The sequence below is a fragment of the Ostrea edulis genome, chromosome 10 (assembly GCF_947568905.1).
Source record: "Ostrea edulis chromosome 10, xbOstEdul1.1, whole genome shotgun sequence".
Taxonomy (NCBI): domain Eukaryota; kingdom Metazoa; phylum Mollusca; class Bivalvia; order Ostreida; family Ostreidae; genus Ostrea; species Ostrea edulis.
The window spans coordinates 31,338,824-31,360,256 of record NC_079173.1 but is presented as its reverse complement, the minus strand read 5'-3'; the positions used below and the strand labels follow the sequence as shown (position 1 = coordinate 31,360,256).

The 21,433-nt window shown below is 33.9% G+C and overlaps 1 protein-coding gene across 5 annotated transcripts in view; it reads left to right on the top strand.

Annotated features, from left to right (window-relative positions):
* LOC125648776 (uncharacterized) overlaps positions 1-18,831 on the top strand; it is a 235,422-nt gene extending 216,591 nt beyond the window's left edge. For 4 of the 5 annotated variants that reach the window (XM_056151079.1, XM_056151078.1, XM_056151081.1 and 1 more), the window contains one exon: positions 8,567-10,901. In XM_056151079.1, coding sequence (XP_056007054.1) covers positions 8,567-9,744 — 1,178 coding nt within the window. In that variant the 3' untranslated portion in view covers positions 9,745-10,901. Of the gene's footprint in view, positions 1-8,566; positions 10,902-17,030 lie in introns of those variants that run through there. The other variant, XM_056151082.1, reaches the window with a different exon arrangement.
* The last annotated feature ends 2,602 nt before the right edge of the window (positions 18,832-21,433 follow it).

Genomic DNA, 21,433 nt, shown 5'->3' with positions numbered 1-21,433 from the left:
CACTTAATTTAAATTGCGGCCGCAACTTCATTTATACTTTTCTCCACCCAGAACTCCGTGCGCTACTCGTACTATACGCGCCGTCTGGTGAGAAAATAAATTGATACATGGCGGCTGCCAATTTCAAAAAAGAATTTACTTCGTACTGCTGTCAGATTGATTATATTTGTAAGATTTAGAATAGTACGCAGACACGTAGCATTGTTTTTCAAAGTTTAGGGATAGTCGGAGGAAAAAAAAGTCGTCTAAAACTGTTGTTAAGCAGAAAAAGAACCTAAAAAATTTCTCTTTTGTCCAAACTTCATGATCCTAAATTGATTCATTAATTCTTTTATTTTGCATTATATGAAAATAACGGAGAACGAACTTTGTCAAAAAGTGAACGGGCAGGCCGCTGATTTTACATGCCTGAGACGTTGGTATATTAAGTATACATTAAGATGTTTTTCTCGTGCACGAATCTGTCGAAAGTTGATATCATGAACATCTATAATAACATTTTGTAAATTAACAGCACAATCGACAAACAATAATGCTCTCGGTTGTATAACGCATCCATATTACTAAGTATTGGAGAGGGAGATTATAGGGATTGTACCCGTTTCATTTTGAGAGAGAGAGAGAGAGAGAGAGAGAGAGAGAGAGAGAGAGTAAGGTTGTCATGGTTAGAGAGTAAACATAAGGCTGTCATAGTTGGAAGTACTGAATTAAATAATAAGAGTTGTCATAGTTGGAAGCATTTAGATTATATACAAGATAAATCCTTAATGTCAAGAATTCAAATAGTCAGATTCTGCATGCTAAATAAGTGGCGGCCGCCTAAATGTTAAAAGAATAAAATTTTATAGCCTATCGGCTTTCGTATCCAGACGTGATGGTGACCATCCGATATTTTTGGAATTTCGATAAAATATTGCCTAGTTTTTCGAATCACTTACTGACGATCAAATATCGTTAAAGGTGGCGACTTAAAGTGAGAATGCAGAAAAGTTATATAACAATAGCAAAGACAAAGCTCCGCCAGTTCCTACCCATGTAGAACCCAGTCAGGGCATTGAATGTCGTATACGATAGAATTAACAACTGAATCTAAAATGGATTTTCTACTGCGAATGACTGATAAAATAGTTGACAATTGGCATGTTTAGAAGACATTGAATTCGATTACAATCAAATGGGAGATGAAATATACCTCTATGTATTTATCAATTATAAAAGCATTAATTAAATTATTTTTGCAGTAGCTAAAATCTGTTTGATTAATAGTAACGACTGTACACATACCCCCTCCCGATATAATGCCAACCCCGCTATGATGCCAACCTCGCTATAATACCAAACTTGCCGCATTACTAATATTGGCAATCTAACCGGGGGTCACTGTATATTATCGAATTGTAAAATCGAGCACTGTCATGTTTGTGCTTTCATGATTCATTCGTTTTTCCATGACATACTACCTACTAAACGCTCTGAGGTTTTCAATTATATCTGAGTTTGAGAAAAATGGACAGTCACGGACGCACGGAAGCGGGTATTTTAATTAATATTATTTCTTACGCTCTTTTTAAATACGAGCTCTCAGATCCGACGAACAAGAAATATTATTGGTGTCGCCTAATACAAGTATCGTAGCATTTTAATTTAATCCGTATTTCAAATAAATTCTTAAGTAAATACAATTTACAGAATTTCCGTAACTTTGATATCCGTGAATAAAAAAAAATGTCCGTGAGTTTAAAAGAATTTGTACGTGATTTGTATGCAATGTCTGAGATTCTTTGTTGCCTTCACTACATAAACATGCGAAATTTATGTTTCTTTCATAATACAAGTATGACGATATTTTATTTTAATTGTTATTTCACATAAATTCTTCAATAAAGGCAATTTACAGAATTTTCGTAACTTTGGTATCCGTGAATCCGGGACTAAAAAGACAAGATATGTCTGTGGATAAAGAAAATATGCGCGTTGATGTCCGTGCAAGTGTTTTGTACTTGTGGAATGCCTTATTTAATTAAAGTGTCGCCAGTGGTTGAACATCCACAATGTTAAAATTCAATACTTAGAAGTAAAAAAGAATGAAAAGTATGGATTGTAAGAGTGGTAAATGATATTATGTTATTAAATTTCTTGAAGTTTTTTACGTGCATTTTGTGTTATTATTCCGGGTATAACAATAATAATAACTTTATTGCGAAAGACATACATCTTATAGCATTATAACAAAATTGAACATGGATAATAATTACAAAACTGAAAATAAACGGCCAATTCTTTCAAAGACATCTAGCATACAATATTATATAGTAAATACACTAGTATAGTGATAGTAAAAAAGGAGAATGACGATACAAATTACATATTATGGACTGTTCTTAGTTCAAGAGCTCTACAGATAAATTTCCCCAAGTTACAGAGTTCTTTAACATTGTTCACACTTAGTAGTTGTATAAATTTGAACATGGAGGGTTTACTCCAGTAATACTTCTTCACTAATTTAGCTCTAATCTGGCAATATACAGGACAGAATAACAAAAAGTGGTATTCATCCTCAATTTCAGTGATACATGTTTTACAAAACCTTTTTTCACGTGGTACATTTTTATGTCTGCCAGTTTCTATGGATAAATTATGTGATGATAGCCTTATTTTGGAGATACCCTTTTTGTACAATTTAGGAATAGATTTTTCTAGGTAATATTGCAAGCAAAAGTTATCAACCAAATGTTTGTAAATAGTGCATTTTGATTCATACTGCATGTTCCTATGTAAATTTTGAATAAAATGATCCTTCAATCTTTGTTGTATTACAACATATAACTAAGTCCCAAACAATCAAGTTGTTCCTTGATAAAAGTAGCCCAGTTACGATTTGTGTGCTTTGTATTTTCACAGATATTGTATAAACATTCATATGCAGCATTAAGTAAACAATTTTCAGACTGCAATAGTTTAAACCAAAACTTGAACATTCTCAAAATACGAACATAATACAATGGTAAACGCCCTGTTTCAAAATATACCATGGTTGTATTAGTGTTTTTACGAACACCAAGTGCAAATTTTAAAAAATCCAGATGAACCTTTTCAATGTCAGGTCCTTTATGTAATCCCCACACTTCACATCCGTAATTCAAAATACTACAGACATAGGTATCGAAAAGGGAGAATAAGGTACAATGATTTAAATACAATTGTTTTATAGTTGATTTAAGGGCAAATAATGGGTATAACAAGTCATTACACATATATACACCTTCTAAGATTTTAAATTCACTGACATTTTTATCATCCATGCAAAATGAATCCGTGATTTGTATCATTTATTTATTTCCGTGCATCATAGAAATTACATACAAATCACGAGTGTTCCTATTGGCTAAGAGGCGGAACAGAAAACGAATCGGAAGATGGAACGGAACGGAAAACGGAAAATATTGTATGCAATAGTGTTATGAAGAGGTCAGTATTTTACAAAATAAAAGGTTTATCATGAACAAGGGAAAGCAGAAATTACAGAGAGAGCGGGAAGTCATTCACATAATCCACTGTTTCAAATACTTCATACTAATGCATATGAATTTTAAAATGATTAACTTACCATGGAAAATATCAACAAATTAAAAATAAGAATTCAAAAAAATAAAACATACTGAAATAAATTTGAATTTTCAAATTTTACATCCAATGAATAAAAGCCCCCCCCCCCCCCCCCAACCAACATTGTGAAAGATGAAATATTTTTTTCAACAATTACCCCAAACACAGCCTTCTTAATTATCGAACTTGCTTTTATTCATAATTTAGTTCTACACCTGGTATAATACATGAATAATATGTATTTATACATCATATCAAATTCGAAAGCGAACGAGTCCGGTGTGTATAAAAGGTTTGCCTCATTTGGAATGAATTTATGTGGATGTTCGTACATTTACCAACATCCTGCTCTTCTGGCTTAGGAGTTCTTGAGAAGAAGATTTTTAAAGATTTTTCCTATATATTATTGTGGCCCCATCCGATCCCCAGGGGCCATGATTTTAACAAACTTGAATCTGCACTATATAAGGAAGCTGTCATGTAAATTTCTCGCTCTTCTGGTCTAGTGGTTCTTGAGAAGATTTCTAAATGACCCCATCCTACTTTTGCATTTTTGTGATTATATCCCTATTGAAGAGGGCATGGTCCTTCATTTGAATAAATTTCAAAGCCCGTTACCCAAGGATGCTTTTGGCCAAGTTTGGTTATTATTGGCTCATTGGTTCTAGAGAAGAAGTCAAAACTGTAAAAAGTGTACAGACAGACGGACAGCAGGCGATCAGAAAAGCTCATTTGAGCTTTAAGCTCAGGTGAGCTAAAAATAATATATCAAACACAAGATGTTTAACTTGCTGATCTAATACATGTAAGAGCATATATTGTCATTGTTATATATATACATACCACACTCCCTGTGATAAGTATACACATACACGGTATTATGTGTAAATTTACATGTAAATGTGTGTTAATAACGTTTCCCACGGTGGTTCCACTGGCGGATTTAGAGGGGCATAGGGGGGGGGGGGGTGAACCCCCCCTAAAATTTTCAAAGTTCAGGTTACAAATCATTGCGTACTATAAAAAGAGGTCAAATCAAATCATAATTATGATAATTGATTCGAAAAGGTGAATGTCAAAATACATAAAGTCCCTAACTCCGTTACTTTCGGGAAACCCTGCGTAGTTTGTAAACGAATGTGATTGTGACGTCATGTTTTTCCAAGCTGAAAATCTACAATGAAATGCCGATAAGTTATAAAAAGCCAATTCAAGAATATGTCAAAAACAAATAACAATAAATTAATATGAAATATATTATATTTATCATTTTTTATGTGAAATCAGTTAGCACTTTCCCTTTCATGTGTTATCACATCGATTAAATAACAATAAATTAATATGAAATATATTATATCTATCATTTTTTATGTGAAATCAGTAAGCATTTTCCCTTTCATGTGCTATCACATCGATTCCTGCGTCGCAACAACATGCTTATTTTCAAATCCAAGAAATTCATATAGATTGACTCAAATCACAGCTCAATGGCGAGCTAATAAGTTTGACTAGAAAGAACTTTACTTATGATAAATTTTGCCTCATTTGAGTAGTGTTGATAAAGGTGTGTTTCTGATTGTAAGAGGGGATGTAACTTCACCTATGAAGGCCAATTGTATGGTTAAATTTTACTCTAAAAATCACTAAAATTCCTGGGCTTCCCCACCAGGGCTTTGCCTCAGACCCCCTGTCTCTGGAAAAAATTCCACGCCCCCCCCCCCTTTAACCAGAATTCTTGGATCCACCCCTGGTTAAAAAGTTCGTGTGTTCTTTCCATTCCCTAGCCATAGGTGTCACTGCTCTCGAACACATCTGTTAATGCCGACATTTCAAAATTCTTGGTAAATTCTTATACAAACCTTCGCCTAATCAATTTATGATACAGAATTTTAAGATAAAATTGTTTTACCGCTTGCAAACAAATTCCCAAAATTTTGAATTTAATCATAAAGTATTTTCATCCGATTTTTGGTGTTATCTTAGCTACATCAATCATTCTAATTCTTTAAAATTTTATTCCGGTTTCCGTTCCGTCTTCCGTTCCGCGTTTTAGCAACACCCTACAAATCACGGAGATATTTTTTTCAGTCACGGATTCACAGATACCAAACGTTTACTGAAATTCGGTAATTGAAGAATTTCTATAAAATAACGATAAAATACTTGTATTATGAAAGAAACATAGCCTTCCGTCTGTAAATATCGCAATGTGATGAAGGCAATATTGCATACAAATCACGGACGGATTTTTGTAATGAAACAATTACAGTGATGTCACAATGCACGGACATTTTCCGTGATTGATAGATTCTACCACCATCTTCCCCAGGGTGTACTCAAAAAATTCAAAGTATATTCGAAGTCACACATCAATAGATTTTACAAAAATAAAATGCACGGAAACTTTTATCATCCGGGCAAAATGAATCCGTGTTTCGTACTATTTTTTTTTTTCGATTTCCGTGCGTCCGTGAGTTGTCCGTGTTCTGTAAATGGCGAATTATATCTAAAATGTGTAAACCTTTCCACAACCGGCTTGGTCAATTATAATGAAATTACGACGGCTTTGGCCAGATTCAACATCTTTACTTGGCCTTCGTTCTTGCTTCTTTATGATTAACGGTATTCTATCAGTTTTGTGTAGGTACTGGTATGTGTTAAATTTATTACTTTGTAGTAAATCTAAACTTTTAGCGAATGATATAAAACTTTAACATGTCTAACAGCATCATGACCAGAATATCTAGAAACCCATCTGTTGTAATCCCCTTCTCTTTTATTGAGTAATTTTGACTAGAATATTGTGTACAAATAATGAAGTTCTAAGACTAAGTGAATCGACTGATAAGTGCCTATAGAATATGAGTGTGATAACTCTACACAATGAACGCCGTAAAATCTTATTTATATGTCTAACTGAAGTTTAATTCACCAGGCATTGTGAAAGGTTATTTTACCATGTTATAATGGAATTCTGTGAAAAGGCAATACAATCATTTAAACATTTTACTTAGCAAAGGGTAACTGAAATATGTAAAATTACGCATGTGTAAAGTATCAAATACACCAAAATTCACGGATGAATGGATAGTAGTTATATGTATACAACATGTTTGACTTGAAGCTGATGCGGTTTTTTTGAAACTTCATTATTGATACTCTCAATTAAACAAATAAATAAATACACGAACAAATCATTACAAGGGCTAAACGGCAGTAATGTCAATACAACTTACTACACATATTATGAATGATTGGAAAATTAACAAAATCAATAGTTGGAAACACGATATCACTTCATCGACTTGGGATGCTTCCTCCTCCTAGGCACCAGATCCCACCTCTGGTGTGTCCAGGGGTCCATGTTTGTTCAACTATCTATTTTGTATTGCTTATAGGAGTTATGAGATTGGTCACTGTTCGTTATCTTCACCTTTCATTCAATTAATTTTCAATTCCTCGTGAAATATTGATCTTTATAGTTTATATACTCAATATCTTAATAATATTATGCAAGACAATTGTACTACATACATTATATCCACAAGACACCAGTACTCCGTGTAACGCCTTCCTACTCGGTGAACACACCGTGATGCAGAGGGGGGCTGTAACTTCAAAAGCACCGACTTTTTCTAGGCCCATACTAAAACGTGGAATTTTGGTCCACGGGGGCCCAAGTTTTTGACCTATACTGTATTATGATCGATGGTATGACATTTTCTAAAATGGTTTCTCTGCGAGATTTGTGTCTTTCATGGAATTAAAAACACTCTGGACACATTTCATCAAAACTGCACCTGAAATATTCAAGTACTTAAACATTCAAAAATACAAGGAGGACCTGTGTAAAGAATGATCTGAGAGTTGGTTTGAAATACGTTAGACAGGTTGTATTGGCAAATTAGATCGTTAGGTTTTTTTGTTGGTTTTTTTTTGGGGGGGGTGGTTGTTTTCCCCTATAGGAATTCACCGTCGCGGTGGCCTAGAGGTTAGAGCGTTTGCCTCGCATGTGAAAGCAGTGACGTATTTAAGGGGGGCGCACCCGCCCCCCCCCCCCCCCCATAAATTTTCAAATTCAAGGTAAATCGTGGTATCTTGTTTAGAAAAATGTACTAAACGATAAAATAAGGAAATGACAATAATTCCTTCCACTCCAGGAGAAATAAATGACAAAATCTTTTGATTTCTTGAATTACCTTATTGGGAGAACTTTTTTTCCAAAAAAACCCCTTAAAATTCCCGTCATTTTACAAATTTCACCTTATCAAAAATGATAGAAAATAGTATAAATGACTGAATAGGAAACATATTTCAAGCCCTATAAAATTTGTAAACTCCAGGCGCCTCAAGGCGGCCCCCAGACCCCTGCCTCATAAATTAGCGCCCCCCGTAACCGCAATTCCTGGATCCGTACCTGGAAAAGCCCGGGTTTCGAATCCCGGCCGCGACCGACCGAAATCGTTAAAACAGGTAGTGACAGTTCCATCGCTAAACGCTCGGCATCAGGTATGAATGTCACATCAAAAACGGATGTCCCGTGTCACAGTAGGTGTGGCATGCTAAAGAACCCTCATTACTCAATGGCCTAAATTTGAAGCCCTTCACCGGTCTTGGTGACGTCTCCGTATGAGTGAAAAATTATTGTGAGAGACGATAAGCATGATACAATCAGTCAATCCTATAAGAATTATGGATTTGATCACTGTTCGTTATCTTCCCCTTTTCATCGTTATAACGACCAACGAATTTGCAAAATGCTGACTTTAAACGAGAAAAATTGAGAAAATGAGAAAACGATTGAAAAATGGTTAGTGGTTATCTAAATTTTTAAGAATTATTCAAATGCACTATATGTTTGTATGAATGGCAGGTAATCCTGTCTGCGTGTGGAATATTTAATAGAATTCTGTGAAATATCGCTGTTATTCTTTGATTGTATTTTTAATGAATTAATTAGGAACGAATGGCTACACTCCACTTCATGAAGCTTGTCAAGTTGGCGATGATACCACCGTACAACAACTACTGCAAAATGGCGCCGACATGAATGTATATGACAATAAAGGATTCAATCCTCTTCACATAGCCTGTGGAAAAGGACATGACAGCACGGTACAGCTGTTACTGAACAATGGCGCCGACATTAATCTATGTCAGAATGAGGGAGCCAGTCCTCTATATATAGCTTGTTATAAAGGACATGACAGTACGATACAACTGTTACTGAACAATGGCGCCGACATTAATCTATGTCAGAATGAGGGAACCAGTCCTCTATTTATAGCTTGTCAAAATGGACATGACAGCACGATACAACTGTTACTGAACAATGGCGCCGACATCAATTTATGTAGAAATACAGGAGCCAGTCCTCTATATATAGCTTGTCAAGAAGGACATGACAGCACGGTACAACTGTTACTGAAAAATGGCACCGACATTAATCTATGTCAGAATGAGGGAGCCAGTCCTCTATATATAGCTTGTCAAAATGGACATGACAGCACGGTACAACTGTTACTGAAAAATGGCACCGACATTAATCTATGTCAGAATGAAGGAGGCAGTCCTCTATTTATAGCTTGTCAAAATGGACATGACAGCACGGTACAACTGTTACTGAACAATGGCGCCGACATTAATTTATGTAGAAATACAGGAGCCTGTCCTCTATTTATAGCTTGTGAAAAAGGACGTGACAACAAGGTACAACTGTTACTGAACAATGGCGCCGATATCAATTTATGTGACAATAATGGAGTCAGTCCTCTAATTATAGCTTGTCAAGAAGGACATGACAGCACGGTACAGTTGTTACTGAACAATGGCGCCGACATTAATCTATGTCAGAATGAGGGATCCTGTAGTCCTCTATATATAGCTTGTGAAAATGGACATGACAGCACGGTACAACTGTTATTGAACAATGGCGCCGATATCAACTTATGTAATAATAATGGAGCCAGTCCTCTATTTATAGCTTGTGAAGAAGGACATGACAGCACGGTACAACTTCTACTGAACGATGGCGCCGATATCAATTTATGTCAGAATGATGGAACCAGTCCTCTTGGTATTGCGCGTCAAAATAAGCGTCACGATGTAGTAGAAGTATTGCTTAGAAAATTGCGGTGATATCTAACTTCATCGACGATTGTTCAATGATTTTTTTACTCAATTAACTCGTTCATTCATAAAAAAGGACAGGTGCCTTAATGAACGAGTGAGGAGTAAATAATATCTATTCTATACACCGCAAGAATAGGACAGATACTTATATAATGAACGAATCGGAAAGTTATGGAAAAATAGATATAAACACAAGCTTCTGAATTGTTAAAGAAAATGATATAATTCATATTGTTGGTATATAGCGTGCAGTACATATATGCTTCTTGTTATACACCTGTCCTCAGACGGGGTATACTATGTTCTGGCGTTGTCCGTGCGTCCGTCCGAGGTCATGTTTTTCGGACTTTTTCCCGTTACGTACATATGTACAGCATTGACATTTAGTCAAAATATCACGCTCAAGAAGCGTAAACGTGAGTTTATATATCAAATAGATCGGTGCACCATAACCACTTGAGGGCCAACAGTAGGTAAAACAGGTTTCCACACTTATTTCGTTATGAATACAGGTATTGCCCTGACATTCTGTTACAATCTCCCTCTCAGAGAAATACATGATTAGTTCACAGCTGAATTGCTGCACCATGACCTTCCTTAATGCTTTTCTATTCATATACCTATACTCATTCAGAGTGCATATTGTGCTTAAAGGTTGAATATCACTGTCCTACGGACGTATGATGTACCGTTTGCGGTATACTTGATTCAATATAATCTAAATGCGTAATAGAATTCAAATATATAATGCAAATCATAGATTTACATGTAATTTGAATGTAGAATATAGCTTAAATGCATTCGAGATTTAGATGTACAATGAAATCAAAATATACAATGAGCTATAATCTAATTATACACCATACATTGTATGTATAATTAGGGATCTTACAACGAGATAGTCAAATGCAATGAAAACTATATATATATATATATATATATATATAGCACTAAATAATCACAACTAGGTACTGAAAATGTTGGCCCCAGCCCGGGGTCGAACCAGCGACCTACGGCACCCACCTTCTAGCAAGACTGTCAAACCAGTGCGTAAGTCCACTCGGCCACAACGACTTCCCTAAGAAAGGAAGCTTTGTTATGCTCCTAAAGCGCTACTTATACACACTGATGCAATCTCACACAGTCGCTGTGTCATTCAGTGTTTAAGATATTAAGATTAAGAGTGGATCTCTCGATGCAATTGTATAGAATATTTAAAATAAAGCACAAAGAAACTATATATATATATATATATATATATATATATATATATATATATATATATATATATATAATATATATATATATATAATATAATTATTGGAAATTATTATTGATATGCAGTAAGTCTAGAAATAGAAATAACTCTATATATTTGGGCTGTTGCTAAAACGGGGAAAACGGAATATATTTTCTGCAATAATATTAGGAGGAGGTGAGCATTTTGTAAAAGCAATAGGCTTATGAACAAGAGTAGCATATTACAGACAGAACGGGAAGACATGCTCAGAATTCACAGTTTCATATACATCAAACAAATATATCTATTTTATCATCATCATAACTTATGAAAAAATATTAAGCACGAGCCTGTGGGTGTCACCCCCTCTTCCCGTCTTTGGCATTTTCTCTCACCGATTGTGACAGTATGTTGTAAAAGAAAAAATAACCAAAAATAAAGCTAAAATAATATGAAAAAGATTGAATAAAATGATAAATCAATATAATATGGTGTAATAACGTGAAAAAAAATGGGGGAACTAAGTAAGGATATCATAAATAATAATGGATAAATGATTTTAAAAATCATAGACTTGATGTGACAAGTAGTAAGCAGCAAAAAAAAAGAGTAAAAAACAAACAGAACAACACCGAGTAATGGTCTGGAGTGATTAAGTTGAAAGAATATGTCACAGACTTTAATGAAAAGGTGAATGTAACGAACAGTGATCAATCTCATGATTCCTATAAGCAATACACATTCAGAGTTGGGCAAACACGGATCCTTGACGATACCAGTGGTGGGATCAGGTGCCCAGAAGGAGAAAGAATCCCTTGTTGACCGATCACACCCGCCGTGAGCCCGATATCTTGATAATGTAAACGGAGTAATCCGTAGTCAAAAGTCAGCGTGTAAAGAAATAACAATTGGTATGAAATACGTCAGGCAGCATTTGACCCGTTGACAGGTTGTATGATATACATGTACCATTCTCCATTTTACAAGGTGATCGCGTTCAATGCACTGGGATATATTCCTCTAAGCTCAAGCGGTAAAGAGTGTCATGTTCTTCTAATTCCGTCATGTAAAAAACAAATTGCTTATTTACAAAGCATGATCTTAATTCAATTTTGGAAACAGCATTTTTAAACAATCTGATTATGTTTCTTCTTTTGGATTTAATATAAACTATCTATGAACTCCAAGCGCGTAGCCAGAAAGAAAATGAAATGTACGCAAAGTACTTGCGGTATTGGATGCTCCTGGGTTTTACGAATAAAATAACTTTTTCTAATCTACTTCATTTGTTTGAGTGCATACTTGATAATTTGAAATTCAAAATGGACTAAATTTGATTGAATAGTCTCTCTCTCTCTCTCTCTCTCTCTCTCTCTCTCTCTAAAATGATATGTACTTGCGTATAGGCAGCTACGCGCCTGAACTTCACCATCACTGAATTATCACTACAAAATGAATCGCCATTAACGATTGCTCATTCAGGGAGTTGCAATATCTGTACTATATTAAGGTCACCTTAGCTAGGCCACCTAACCCACGCCACAAATATTAAATTTTTGAAAAATAATAAAGCCGAACACCATATAAACACCTCTTCTGTGTCCAGGGTCCATGTTTGCTCTACTATTAATTGTGTATCCATTATTGTATTTACGAGATTGATCACTGCTCGTTATATTCACTTTTCATTACAATAATGAATAAAGCGAAGGTAAGGATTATCATTTGTAGATGGGTCAGTTGGAGTTCAAATCCATTTCTCTATGATAATTATGGGTTTGCCAAAAATAATTTCTCAAAGTGTTTACATGCAATGTCGGTGAATTCTTCGTGTGAAAACGCATTTAAGCGAATTGCAACCCTGGTATTCCATAATTTAAAGATAATGCACTAGTGATAATTGCCCATTTTACCTTACATATCTGGCTGGTGATTTTGAATTATTGAATAATTGTTGTTCTTGCAGTATATTTTCAAAATATTCATATCATAAGCATAATTGTTTCGCAGTCTTTCAAAGTGTAAACGGTACCGGTATAACGACGGATGTACATTACATGTATCATTAAGAAAAAGAAATCAGAAAATACTATAGGATTAAACATTCTTTTTGAAGAATTTATCGATGTGTAAACTCCGGACATTTTACTCACAAACTGAATAAAAGTGCAAAGCACTTTTATGTTAAGTTTGTGAGTAAAATGACCGGAGTTTACACATCGATAAATTCTTCAAAAAGAATGTTTGATTCTTATAATTCCAATTCATTCATTTCATTAACAATTGCAAAAATTTGAATAGTTTCCCCGCACTGTGTTGTTTGTTTTCAGGCGTGTATGAATACATCGCGTTTTCGGATTTATTGATGTGTAAACTCTTGTTCAGCTTTATTTTTGTCCAATCAAAACACTTGTAATAAATAACATTGGAATTATTCAAGGGTAAAACAAAGACTTATAGATGTATATAAACAAACCTTGTTAGAATCTTCAAAACACACCTTATTGATAGGTTCTGCCTACAAGCATATTAAACAAAATCTTTCCATTAAATATATAGGGTTAATTCAGTTTAGATTGTCTAACCATCTTTTGAATATTGAAGAAGACACCATAATGTAGCCATATCTAATAGAATATCCATGCTATTGATAGACTATGTACATGTAACCTTCATGCTATTGATAGACTATGTACATGTAACCTTCATGCTATTGATAGACTATGTACATGTAACCTTCATGCTATTGATAGACTATGTACATGTAACCTTCATGCTATTGATATACTATGTACATGTAACCTTGATGTTATTGATAGACTATGTACATGTAACCTTGATGCTATTGATATACTATGTACATGTAACCTTGATGCTATTGATAGACTATGTACATGTAACCTTGATGCTATTGATAGACTATGTACATGTAACCTTCATGCTATTGATAGACTATGTACATGTAACCTTCATGCTATTAATATACTATATACATGTAACCTTGATGCTATTGATAGACTATGTACATGTAACCTTGATGCTATTGATAGACTATGTACATGCAACCTTCATGCTATTGATAGACTATGTACATGTAACCTTCATGCTATTGATAGACTATGTACATGTAACCTTCATGCTATTGATAGACTATGTACATGTAACCTTCATGCTATTTATAGATTATGTACATGTACATATTGTAACTTCATGCTATTGAGAACGAATTTCATTTTTTATTGAAATGCCCAATGTGTAACGATTTGAGGGGAATTTTTGAATTTTTTTATTATTCTAGACCATATGTTTTTAAATTAATTCAGTTATGTCAACGATCTTATGAAATTGGAAATTTTTTGAGTGCTTGTACACTATAAAGAAAAAGTTTAATTTTTACTTGATTATTTTGTACATCCCCCTCTCTGTAAATTAATTGAAATTATTATTGTACTTGTTACTCTGATGAGTCAGTTGGCTCAAAGTAATACAGAAATCAAAGCTCTCAAGGGCCCCAGAGTCGGCTCGTCCACGATTTCCAACAAAGGATGGTGGTGGTGGGGTGTATACGTACAGCACCGTCTTATAAGATATAGGATTTTGCGCATGCGTTGAAATGGCAAGTTGGAAGTTTTTTCAGCTCATGATGAACTGAAGAGAAAATGGTTTCACGATAGAGGTGTGTGCATAAAAGGTCACGTCAGCTGCACCATTTGTGAGTGATTAAGAATGACAGAGAACGGAGACAAACAGACACATAGATGGTCGTCAGACGGCCAAACTCCGAAACCATCATCCAAAATGTTGAAAATGGCGGAAGGGGACAGTGGTGACAGTGATGACGTTGGAACCAAAATCATTGACCAGATGACTGTAATAGCGGACGCTGTGAGTCAGCTCCAGAAGGGTCAGAAAGAACTACGTTCATCTTTCGACAGTAAGTTTGATAAATTCAAGAATGAGTTCATGGCTAGTATTGATAGTAAATTCAAAGCAATGCGGTCAGATTTTGACCTTGAACTTGGTAAACAGCAAAGCCAGATCGACAGTTTGTCACGGTCAGTTGAGTCTCTTATTCATCGAGTGAAAGAGGTAGAGAAAGTAGGACACAGTTACGCAACTCAACCTGGATCAGCTGTTCACCATTCGAGCACCGTCAAGGATTCAGAGGTAACCATAATAGCTAGTAATATACCTCAGTCAGACGAAGAGGACATTCTACAAGTTGCACAGGATCTTGTTGACTGTCTGAGTGATTCGATTAGTGTAGTCGCGGCTGCTAGGCTCGGGAGTCGGATTCAGGGGAAACCAGGGTTAGTGAAAATCAGTTTCGCAACTGTCGAGGAGAAAGTAGAAATACTTCGGAAGAAACGTGACTTGAAGGGCAGTCAAGCGTACAAATCTGTTTTCTTAAGGTCCTCTAAATCCCACACCGAGAGGCTCATAGAACTTAACGCGAAAACACTACTAACTCAAATACCGAATGGAGAACAATTCCGTATCACTTTATCATGAATTTATTGAGTTTCTCAATGAAACAAACTTTTGTGTTCTGAATGGCAGATTTCCAGATGACAATTTTACGTGTATTTCACGAAAAGGTAAATCTGTAGTTGACTATATATGTATACCTGTAGATATATTTAGATATGTTGCAAATTTTAATGTGTTTACAGTACAGTCTATTGTAGATGATTTCAAGATACATGATTTTTTAGGTATGAAATCAAAACTCCCGGATCACTCGGCTATTACCTGTGATTTTAGTGTTACTGAATATGGTTTAATACATGTATCTGAAAAGGTCGAAAGCACTAAGCCACGATTTAATCTGAATAGGATCCCACGAGATTTTATAAGATAAGATAAGATAAGAAAACTTTATTTCAATTCGGCATGTATAAAACACAAATAACATAAGCTCTATAGAGCTTTTTACCGAATATAAACTTGAATTTTGGAATAAAATCAAAAAGCTTGGACCAAGAAATACAATATACATGCCAATGGAGGTTATAGATACAGATGGAAATATCATTACTAATGAACGAGAAGTTTTAAATAGATGGCAAATTCATTTCCAAAATTTGTATAACGGTAGTGTGAATACTGATTTTTTTCAAGATCACTACGATAGTTCAAGGCTAGAAAAAACAAGGTTGGAAAATAATATGAAACTTCAATCATTCATCTGCAATGAAGAATTAAATTATGAAATATCACTGGAAGAAATTTCTGATATTGTACTGCACTCCAAATCTAAATCTGCTAGTGGGTATGATGAAATTCCATATAGTGTTCTAAAATTCCCAATGATATTCAATATATTCAATGTATAATGACCATATTTCATATCTAATAAATGGATGGTGGAATATTTGTAATCATGGTATCATTTTGAAGGGTCCATCAAATAAAAATAATCCACCATAGGAATTTTCGAAATTTTGTTTACTGCCTGATTTATTTCACCTAGAATTTAACATTGAAGTATATGGGAAAAGCATGTTTTATTACAATATTTGAAAAACAAATTATATTTTCATAATTATCTCTTGGTAGAAAGTTACGTATACTTTCTTTTTCTGAAAATATGAAATAAAATTAATCATTGACCATACACATTTTTAAAAAATTAGATTTTTCTTATTTTTACAAAGGGCAGACAACTCTTCCAAAAAGTCTTAAGTGCGAAAAGGTCAGCTTCTAATCATTTACCAGTCATGTGAATTTCATCTGCTTCACTTTCATCATTATTTAACAATAAACTTTTATGTTGATCTAAATCCTTCAAAATTGTTCATTATCCTTTCATTATACATGGAATACCTTAAAACATTACGTAATCTCTTTCAACTTATATTTGATTCAAGTATCATCCCTTCCATCTGGAGGAAAGCTATCATATGTCCTATTCTTAAGGATTCCTCCTCGGACAAACGCCTGCCAATGAATTACCGTGGTATCAGTCTCCTATCCTGTATCAGTAAACTTTATAGTGCATTTATTAATAAAAGGCTTGTTACTTACTTGGAGAATAATGATATTTTGGCAGATGAACAAAATGGTTTTAGAAGAGGGAGATCCTGCGAAGATCACGTATTTACTTTGAACAGTCTAATTCAGAATAACAAAAATCTGTATGTTGCATTTATTGATCTAAAGAAGTGTTTTGATTTTGCAGATAGAGACATGATGTTGTATAAACTTCTGTTGAATGATATAAATGGTAAAATATATAACTCGATCACGAATATTTACCAAAGTTCAGAGTCATGCGTTCGAGTAAATGGAAAACTTACAAACTGGTTTAGCTGTAAAACTGGTGTTAAACAGGGGGATAACTTATCTCCAACTCTATTTTCGATTTTTGCAAATGACCTTGTTCATGAAATAAACTCTTTGGATTTGGGTGTAAATATCGCAGATGAAAAGCTGTCCGTTTTATTATATGCAGACGATATAGCCTTAATAGCTAAGACACCGGAAGAACTACAATGTATGTTACAAAAACTGCACAACTGGTGCAGGCGTTGGAGAGTCCTTATAAATACTGAAAAATCCAAATGTATGCATTTTCGTAAAACTAGAACAAAAGGAACAGAGTTTGAATTCACTATTGGAACAAATACATTAGAAATAGTAGATAGCTATAAATATCTTGGAATCATATTTACTTACACTGGAAATTTTACAAAAAAATGCAGAAAACCTTGCTAAAGCTGGAGGACGGGCACTTGGAAAAAGTATCTCTACAATACAAAGAATTTGGATTCACTGCTTACGAAAAATTATTTTACTCTTGCGTTTTACCTATATTAGACTATTCGTCCAGTGTTTGGGGGTTCAAAAAATTCCAGTCAATAGATAATGTTCAAAATCGAGCCATTAGATATTTTTTGGGAGTACATCGTTTTGCGCCTTTATTGGCAATCTATGGAGATACGGGGTGGATACCCAGTCAATATCGTCGATGGATTAATATGATAAGATTTTGGAATAGAGTATTGTTATTTGACAGTGAACGAATTACTAGAAAAGTGTTTGAAATGGATTATGATATATGTAGAAACAACTGGTGTAGTGCTCGGAAATTTTTTTTGCAAAATTTGGAACTGGAAAGTTATTTTGACTCAAAATTGTTAATAGACATGAAAGCTCTTCAAACAAAAATGCATTACTATTACTCCAATATCTGGAAAAATGAAGTATTTAAAGTACCTAAATTACGAACTTATGTGTCTATAAAATCAACCTTTGGTCGAGAAAATTATGTAACATTGGATATGCCAAAATACTTTAGGTCAATTATGTCGCAGTTTAGATGTAGTATTTTACCTTTAAGAATAGAGACGGGAAGATATTATGGGGAACCTGCTGTTGAAAGAATATGCTCATTGTGTTCATTAAATTGTGTGGAAGACGAAATTCATTTTTTTACTCTATTGTCCATTGTATTCTAAACTCAGAACAACTTTGTTTGAAAACACGGGATTTGATCAAATTCAATGTCAGATGTAGAGGTTCTTCGAATGTTAATTACAAACTACCCAAGACAATTAGCAAAATACTTGTACTCCTCCTTTTCTTTTAGACAATCTATTACATTTGGAAAAATCAACAACTGAGCTATTTATACATTATATACTAATTATACATGTATACACATGTATGTATATATAATTATAGAAAATGTTATTATGCGCAATTATTTGCATTATATATTATTATATCAACGTTTAAAGTGGCATTTAGGCCCGACGGGCCGGGTGTTTATTGATTTGTATATTGTGATGAAATTGGATGTATGAATATATGTACACATGCCACTATAATAAATAAAATTACTTACTTACTTATAAGCTTATTCTGAATCTTTAACGTATGGTAAAACAAAATGTACATGTTTAAGTACATTATGCTTAACTAGATAAGTATTGAATTTCAACGTCACAAACTAGGAATACGACACATTGGCTTGAGGAATTTATCCACAAAAGCTTCAAAAGTTGTGTGAACATAAACCGTTCAAGATCAAAGGTCACTATCCATGGTACTCAGCACATCTGCATGAGACGATCACTTATTGGTACTTGTATGTCAAATATTAAAAGCCTACCGCAATAGACAAAACAGTAACAGCCGGAAACAATTTGTAGCAGGTATCGATACAAATTATTCTCTTGAAGTCTCTTGATCGCCTCTTCCTTCTTTCTCTTTAGATGAAGTATTGCCGTAAAAATGTACCACGTGTGTATGTGAATGATGTTAACTCGTTCGTTGTTGATTTATTTAAATAAAGCAAATATAGGAGTCGTTAATTCATTTCAGATAAATTTTCGTCAGAATTCTCTTAGAATATTAGTTCAAGAATCACCATGTCATTTATTTTCACGGAAAGTTAAATGCAATTATTCATCTAGCCCGAGTTCTAATCCTATCCCTCATATTCATGCGCGATTAAAAATATCATTATCTCGACTTCCTAAGTCTTTCACCATTATTGTTTGGCTAAAATTTTAATATATCATACATAACTTTATTAACCATGTTAACAAATGCTAAATTCAATGAAAGACATGCAGTATCTGCTTTCATATCCGCAGAGTCTCATCTTCTCTCATCTGTATTCAGTTGCAGACCTGCTAGGTCGATGCCCAATTCTAAAATCTATATGTTCACATTCTTTCACCAACAACATGTGTTCCATTGACATTATTAAGGTAGCTATTGATAGCTAGCCCCAAAAAAACCGCTCATTGAATTTTTTTCAATTTTATTTATTATAACATTTTGACTTTATTCTACAACATATCAAAAAATCAACAAAAGTAATCAGGTTAATTTTCGAGGAAAGCGAGATTGAAATTCCCTCTTTTACAGCCCCAAAAGGCAAAAAATGTCAAAATTGAGCAAATTAACACAGAAGCCAATAAAAATTTTATTGACACCAGAAATATTGTTTGTCATATATAGTTGTGTATATTAAACACAAACAGATAAAAGGTCAACATTGATTAGAAATTCAAAATGCATCTAAGGAAAACATTGGGATGATTCGACTTGGCAATTGGCCAAATTTACCCTAAATATGGCGTTTCTCAAATACTATCAGGCATACATTTTCTGACAACAACAAAATTCTGCTCATAAAATTTCTGATTTTATTTCATTTTTACAATAAGTCAAGTAGTATCTAAAATATTGAATAGAAAAAAATATACCAAATGAGGTTTAATCTGAAACTATGTCAGATTTTGCAACCCTACCCCCTCCCTTCTAAAAATGAATTTTAAAAGATACAGTCAGCAGAGATAAACTATTGACCTTAAATGATTAAGCATTCCCAAATTACCACATTGAGCATTCAAACTCGCAATACTAGAAGTTTCTATGAGCCATTTAAGAATGATATATATTGTGTGCTATTGCAGTTGACCTTTTCGCACTCATAATGATTGCCTAAATATTTAGTTATTTTTCATACAATTTCTTGTAATAACTGGGCCAAATCTATTACCTATACACACTTTTTATAGAAATTTATATCACTATACAGTATAATACACCAAATATGTTTAAATAACCATTTCATATTTCAACAAATAATTAATATCAATGGAAAGAGACCCATGGACTGCCCATGGATCACTACATTTAAGTCCATCTGAGTCATCTTGCCCTCACAGATAGGTGTGTCTTTCATAAGTTTAAGATTTATAATTGTACTTTCACAAAGAACCAAAAACTCACTATTGGATAATTGAGAATGCATGTACATGTATATTGCATTAACTAACTGTAGTTTTCCCCAGGTGAAGGTCTATGTTCACTGTATGTATAAGGGGGAGGGGTGGTGAATTAGTTCCATTATGAAACATTTCTAAAAATTTGATATACATTAATGTATCAATGATGTATGTTTCCACTAAATTTTGAATTACAATGAAAATTCAAACACATTGATTGAAGTTATAAAATTGATATTCTATCATGTGCACATTTTTTACTAATATATCTAAGAAAGAATAATCAACATTGAAATTTCCTTTACATCTATGCAATATTATTGTCTTTCAAAAGACACGTACATGTAATACACGAGTACATGTACTTGTTTTCCCTTAAATTCACAATTTAGTTTAAAGTATGTTGTACAACATCCACTGCTCTGAGCTCATATAAGTGAATTAATGTTTTTCATCCAAGTCCCAAATTTTGCAGTAGTTCTTTAATCTTTGAACTGGATCAAACATTTTTAAATTTGTGGAGTTGTGGGGTCCAGGGGATATGTCATCATCACTGTAAATGGAGTACCTGTTCAAAATATAGATAAATATATTTAGATATAGCAAAAAAGATGAATATCTGATATACTCAGAATTGTCTTTACAAATGTTTATCAAAAGAAAATATAGTACCTCTCTTGCTGTTATACTTGTTGACTCGAAATCCACT